Source organism: Drosophila kikkawai, unplaced genomic scaffold (genome assembly GCF_030179895.1).
Source record: "Drosophila kikkawai strain 14028-0561.14 unplaced genomic scaffold, DkikHiC1v2 scaffold_14, whole genome shotgun sequence".
In the NCBI taxonomy this organism is placed as follows: Eukaryota; Metazoa; Arthropoda; class Insecta; order Diptera; family Drosophilidae; genus Drosophila; species Drosophila kikkawai.
In genome coordinates this window covers 133,723-141,235 of record NW_027222471.1, presented here as the reverse complement: position 1 = coordinate 141,235, position 7,513 = coordinate 133,723, and the positions used below count along the sequence as shown (strand labels likewise).

The window sequence follows — 7,513 nt, the reverse complement described above, 5'->3', positions numbered from 1 at the left end:
CTCAATTGTAAATTTGTAAACAAAAAGTTCACATCTCAGCTAATAATGAAATTTGTAAACAAAAAGTTCACAACTCAGCTAATAATGCATGTATCCACGGCAGAATTTGTACTTATATTAGTTTTTACAAGTGACACACACACTCCAATACATTGTCGTTGTGTAGGGGAATGTGTGAGTCGCTGTTGATTTGTCAGGAATAAGGCGAATAGATAGCACGGCTTACGGTGAATAAAGACAATAACTCGTGATCTTAATTGTACTTTAATGATGAACAACTCGATTATAGAATATTAATGGATACAGATATATGTGCGTTATTTGATTAATACGTTTGCGAAAATGTCGTTCTCGCGGAGCTGGCGTTGCTTGTCGTTCTCGTTCTCCAACTCTTCGCCAACTAACTCCGAGATGCCAGACCGTTGCTGTCTAATGGTTCTCCATCGGAACCGGATCGTGACACTCGTGACAGCTCGGCCAATCCTGCATTCGGATCGTCCTCGATTCGATCCTCGTCATCGTCGGGAACATCCAACTCAGGGACGTTGGAGCACCACGGCTTGATTTTATCCGAGGAATAGACAGAACTGTATTTACGTCCTGTAATCTGAATACCTGGGATGTCTTCGATTACATAACGATCGTTTCCAAGGACCTTGACGACGATATATGGTCCTCGATAGCGTGGTTCGAGCTTTCGCGACTCGCCTGTAGCAGCTGGTTCATTTTCAACGACTACAAGGTTACCTGTGGAGTAGATAGAAGGGTTAGCGTGTTTGGTATCAAAGCGTTGTTTCCATTTAGCTCGCTCGCTTGCAATATTGACGAGCGCTTGGTTTCTGTTGTCGATGACAGATTCTTTCTCGTCTAATTCCAAATCGGTGTGTATAGCTGCAGTGAGATGGTTCTGGACTACATCAATAGGATTAAAGTTAAACACCAAATCAATCGGGCTGAATCCTGAGGTTTCGTTCTTTTGAGAGTTTACACTCCATTGAAGATTGTGTAAGGTAAGATCCCAATCCTTCGGGTGGTCGTTCACTGTGCGTACGTAGTTAAGAATGGTTTGATTGGCGCGCTCTACTTGTCCATTTGCACGAGGTGTCCGCACAGCATTTTTAATGTGTTGAATCTGGTTGTGCATACAGTATTCTTCAAATTGTTTCGAGGTAAAAGCAGTTCCACGATCGGATATTATTATTTTCGGCAGACCGAAGTAGCTGGAGACTTCATTTAGAATGTTCAGCACTGGAAGAGTTTTTGTATTTTTAACTGCCTTTACAATCAGATATTTACTGAAGGGATCGGATATGGCTAGTATATGGGTACTTCCGCGTTTGCTTCGAATAAACGGTCCCAAATGATCGATGTGTAGCCTGCGAAATGGTACTGGATCGGCGTCACTATAATGCATGCAACCTTCGGGCTTGCTTCCTTTAGATTTGTAGTAGCAGCATTGAATGCATGTTGAAATGTATTCTTTTACGTACTTCCGCATTCTTGGGAACCAAAACTTTTCTTGAATTCGTCCAATTGTTTTGTCCAGACCGAAATGCCCAAAATCATCATGACACATCTTAACAATGCGCCATCTCACGGACTTTGGTACAACGAAGGCTATTCCTTTTTCGACCTTGCGATATAGACGGTGATTTTTGATGACGTAATCAGCTTGAAGTTGTTTTAGTTGATTTCCGGTACGATGCTCCTTCTATACAGCAAATATTTGGACAAGGGCCTCATCCTGAAGCTGCATAGTTAGCAACCAGTCATCGACGTCCGTAATTATGGTGCGCACTACTTCCTGTAAGGATTTTTCGGGAGGTGAAACGGGAGCGCGGCTCATGGCATCCACATGGGCCATTTTACTACCATCACGATGAATGAATTCGCAGTCGTAGTCCAGTATTTTAATCCACCAACGTGCGACTTGAGGGATCAATTCTTTATTAAGCTTTACCTTGGCGATGGCGGAACAATCTGTGACGAGTCGGAAGGGTTTTCCTAGAATATACACCCTGAACCTTTGTAGCGTTTCTACGACGGCCAACGTTTCGAGTTCGTAGCTATGGTATCGACTTTCAGCGTCAGTACAGTGCCTACTGAAGTAACACACGGGTCGCCAATTCGTTTTGTCTTGAGATTGCAGTAAGACTCCTGCTAGTCCGATCGCACAAGCATCTGTGTGTACCTCATGATGTGCAGCAAAGTCGTACAGAACCAAAACTGGAACACAGCATAATTTATCGATTAGCTCGTTAAAAGCCCGTTGCTGGTCATTTCCCCAATCGAAGCTGTTTTGCTCTACCTTACGCAACAGTCGTGTAAGGGGTCTTGTAATTAGGGAGTAGTTTTCAACAAATTTTCGAAAGAATCCCGTTAGGCCCAAAAATCGTCTGACGTCTTTTACGTTGGTGGGGACTTTGAAGTTTTTAATAGCGCTCACCTTGTTTTCGCCTGGAGTGATTCCATCTTTGTTGACAATATGGCCCAAGAAAGTTATTTCAGATTGAAGAAATTTACATTTGTCGTAGCGAAGTGTTAAACCGCTCTCTTTAAGGATTCGGAAGAATTTTCCGAGTCGTTGGATACCCTCATCAAATGATTTGCTGGGAATGATGACGTCATCTAAATATGCGAGTACCTCACCTGGCTCCATACGTTTGACTATTTTGTTCATGACCGCTTGAAATACTGCTGGAGCATTGACAAGACCGAACGGCATCCTGTTATATTCGTAGTGGCCGTCTGAAGTTACAAATGCGGTGAATTGTTTGGATGATTCGCAAACCTCGATTTGATGATATCCCATACGCAAGTCCAGCTGAGAAAAATAGGTATTCCCGGCTAATTGGGCAAATTGCTCCTCCAGATTTGGCATTGGAAATGGTATTTTGACGGTTATACTGTTGAGACGTCGGTAGTCGACGCAAAGACGATGTTCACCATTCTGTTTTTCAACGACGACAATTCCAGATGCATAAGGGGAGTCTGACGGACGAATGATATCACTATCGAGTAACTCGGAGATAATATTACCGACGACAGGTCTGAGTGCAAAAGGAGTACGGTAAGGCTTAGTGAAGCAGGGAACGTTTGATGTTAAAGTTATTTCCATTTTAGTTAGAGAGCATTTACCGAGCTCGTTAGCTTTCTCCGCAAAGCAAGACGCATTTTCCGATACCAATTTGTTTATGAGCTCGTTCTCAACTGACGAACGCTCTTGGCTTGTTTGAATTTTTCGAATATTCTCTACATAACACTCATTACCGAGGATGATCAATTTGTTTCCATCGCGACAAAGGATATCCTTACCCAAAAGTACATTTTCGGTTATTAGTTTGTCTTCTACAACCAAAACTTCAACTTCGTAATCAATTACAATTTTCGCGAATAGTTTCTGTGTACAAAGGAATTTCCCACCACCAAATCCGTTCAGGGTAACAGCACATCGTTGTAGAACACCTACGCTTTCGGCGAATGACTTTCGAATTAGGGTTCGCGTACTGCCTGGATCTACGAATGCGATGGTTTCATTACCGTTCACCGAAATCGATTTGGAGATTTCTGAATCAGGATCAGAGTCAATTTTATTAATTTTTGGACCTGTCTTTTGGTTATCGGGGCAGCTGGCAGAATCGTGTGTTGTGCGGTTGCAGTGCGTGCAACGAGGCTTTCGCTGAGGCTCAGGACATTTCGAAGAATAATGTCCAACCTTCTGACAATTGTAGCATTTAACCGATACCTCGACTTTATCGTTGAAAGGACGTTTTGTATTTAATGAAGAATTCGGCTTCTGAAGGCTGACGTTAAGATCCCGTTTGTTTGACATTTGAATGGCGTTATGCTTTATAATATTATGCGCGGAGTACGCAAGAATATCGCGTAGTAGTTCGTTACAGGAAACATAACTGTTGGATATTTTTCTCTTTAAATCGTAGTCGTTTATTCCGTTGATAATGTGTGTGCAAATTGCTGAATCTGGTAACTCACCCTTTTTACCCAAAGCGAGCATCTTGTAGAAATAATCTGATGGTGACTCGGTGGAATCTCTATTCGTTTTTGACATTTTAAGGTGAACGTCTGCCGGGTTACTGAGACATGGGAAGTCATTCAAAAATCGTTCAGTAAACTGGGGCCATGTTTGAAATATTTGATCCGTAGAGTCTACCCAATAACGAGCACCACCCAGCATCTTTTGTTGAACTGCAAATATTAGCTTACGATCATCCCAACGGTAAGCGTTACGAAGGGAGTTGACACGCTTTACAAACTGATGTGAGTCCAGGGATTTACCAGACGATGGATTGAATTCTGGAAGCAGCGTGACAATATCACTGACGTTTCCATAAGCGTGATTGAAATGTTCGTTCCCAGCAGGGATCCTGTTATCCAAGTGGCTAGCACGAGCATATGGATACTCGTTATACATTGGTTGATGTCGTGGAAATGTACTGCCTTGATTAAAGTCGTTTCCCGAAGTTACAAAATTTCCAAAGTTTGAGTAAGTGACAGGATTGTTTACGTTTGGCTGTGAGGTAGCACAGTCTGTGAATTTCTGTGACGTAGAAAAGTGCACGTTGTGAGTCTGAGTCGGGTAGATAACATTTCGCTGTGACGTAGCAAAGTGCATGTTGTGTGGTTGAGTTGGGTATACATCGTTTTGCTGTGACGTAGCAAATTGCATGTTGCGTGGTTGAGTTGGGTATACATCGCTTTGCTGTGACGTAGCAAAGTGCATGTTGTGTCGTTGAGGTGGGTAGATTTCGTTTAGCTGTGGCTGAGACGTTGCCACATCTATATTTGGCAAATTCGTTACCTTCTGCACATGCATCTCGTTGGATCGTAGGTCGATTGGTTGTTGTTGCCGTTTTTCGTCAAGTTTATCACTCGTTGTCTCGCTACCGTTGGCTGGCTGATCTTCGTTTACTGTTGCAGCTTTTTCGATTGGTGATGAAATTACTGAAGGGTGAAAAGAACGCTCCTGAAGCTCTCGTACCGTTTTCTCCAGCTCGACAATCTTCTTTTGAAGCGACTGGTTTTCTGCACTTATGTACTCATCGTCGCTGTTTTGAGAGTTCAATCTCCTTAGCATGTCCTCACGATTTCCCGATGTCGAGAGTCCCGCTTCTCTGCACCTATGTTGTAGGGCTTTCTTAGTTAAATAGTTCTTCCCCGGCATTGTGAATAACTTTCGTTTTACGTTATGTCCATTTATCTTGGTTCGTTTTCACTTATTGCGCACTATCCCACTTCTGAAAATGTCACACACACTCCAATACTTTGTCGTTGTGTAGGGGAATGTGTGAGTCGCTGTTGATTTGTCAGGAATAAGGCGAATAGATAGCACGGCTTACGGTGAATAAAGACAATAACTCGTGATCTTAATTGTACTTTAATGATGAACAACTCGATTATAGAATATTAATGGATACAGATATATGTGCGTTATTTGATTAATACGTTTGCGAAAATGTCGTTCTCGCGGAGCTGGCGTTGCTTGTCGTTCTCGTTCTCCAACTCTTCGCCAACTAACTCCGAGATGCCAGACCGTTGCTGTCTAATTGTTCTCCATCGGAACCGGATCGTGACACTCGTGACACAAGGCTAATACATTTGCATACTCAATTGTAAATTTGTAAACAAAAAGTTCACAACTCAGCTAATAATGCCTGTATCCACTTCAGAATTTGTATTTATATTAGTTTTTACATGGCTAATACATTTGCATACTCAATTGTAAATTTGTAAACAAAAAGTTCACATCTCAGCTAATAATGAAATTTGTAAACAAAAAGTTCACAACTCAGCTAATAATGCATGTATCCACTTCAGAATTTGTATTTATATTAGTTTTTACATGGCTAATACATTTGCATACTCAATTGTAAATTTGTAAACAAAAAGTTCACATCTCAGCTAATAATGAAATTTGAAACAAAAAGTTCACATCTCAGCTAATCATGCATGTATCCACTTTAGAATTTGTATTTATATTAGTTTTTACAAGGCTAATACATTTGCATACTCAATTGTAAATTTGTAAACAAAAAGTTCACAACTCAGCTAATAATGCCTGTATCCACTTCAGAATTTGTATTTATATTAGTTTTTACATGGCTAATACATTTGCATACTCAATTGTAAATTTGTAAACAAAAAGTTCACAACTCCGCTAATAATGCATGTATCCACGGCAGAATTTGTATTTATATTAGTTTTTACAAGGCTAATACATTTGCATACTCAATTGTAAATTTGTAAACAAAAAGTTCACAACTCAGCTAATAATGCCTGTATCCACTTCAGAATTTGTATTTATATTAGTTTTTACATGGCTAATACATTTGCATACTCAATTGTAAATTTGTAAACAAAAAGTTCACAACTCCGCTAATAATGCATGTATCCACGGCAGAATTTGTATTTATATTAGTTTTTACAAGGCTAATACATTTGCATACTCAATTGTAAATTTGTAAACAAAAAGTTCACAACTCAGCTAATAATGCCTGTATCCACTTCAGAATTTGTATTTATATTAGTTTTTACAAGGCTAATACATTTGCATACTCAGGTATAAATTTGTAAACAAAAATTTCACAACTCAGCTAATAATGCCTGAATCCACTTCAGAATTTGTATTTGTTCGAATTAAGCGCCTCATCCAAAGTACCAATCTGGTAACTCCATCTGAGGACCGTTTTGGCCAGCATATTATTCTCAACTGGCCACACTTTTGATTTCAGTCTTGCGCGGCGTGGTTTCAAGAGCAGTCGATCTTGCGTGCCATTCTTTTGTTCTCCATTCAATATATAATAAACTTATGTATATGTATTAATCCAAAACGGCTAAAGTCTACTTATTTAATCCGGATACTCATGCACCTGCGTTGGGGGGAAAATCCCAACAGTATTTATATTAGTTTTTACAAGGCTAATACATTTTCATACTCAATTGTAAATTTGTAAACAAAAAGTTCACAACTCAGCTAATAATGCATGTATCCACGCCAGAATTTGTATTTATATTAGTTTTTACAAGGCTAATACATTTGCATACTCAATTGTAAATTTGTAAACAAAAAGTTCACAACTCAGCTAATAATGCCTGTATCCACTTCAGAATTTGTATTTATATTAGTTTTTACATGGCTAATACATTTGCATACTCAATTGTAAATTTGTAAACAAAAAGTTCACAACTCAGCTAATAATGCATGTATCCACGGCAGAATTTGTACTTATATTAGTTTTTAGAAGGCTAATACATTTGCATACTCAATTGTAAATTTGTAAACAAAAAGTTCACAACTCAGCTAATAATGCCTGAATCCACTTCAGAATTTGTATTTATATTAGTTTTTACAAGGCTAATACATTTGCATACTCAGGTATAAATTTGTAAACAAAAATTTCACAACTCAGCTAATAATACCTGAATCCACTTCAGAATTTGTATTTATATTAGTTTTTACACGTCTAATACATCTGCATACTCAATTGTAAATTTG

At 39.5% G+C, this 7,513-nt stretch overlaps 1 protein-coding gene across 1 annotated transcript; it reads right to left on the bottom strand.

Annotated features, from left to right (window-relative positions):
- Window positions 1-258: 258 nt before the first annotated feature.
- Window positions 259-4,076, bottom strand: LOC138929336 (uncharacterized). Its single transcript, XM_070288779.1, has 2 exons — window positions 3,994-4,076; window positions 259-747 (listed from the first exon to the last, which is right to left on the bottom strand). The coding sequence occupies exons 1-2, from the start codon at window positions 4,067-4,069 to the stop codon at window positions 401-403; spliced, it is 423 nt and encodes a 140-aa protein (XP_070144880.1). The 5' UTR covers window positions 4,070-4,076; the 3' UTR covers window positions 259-400.
- Window positions 4,077-7,513: the final 3,437 nt, after the last annotated feature.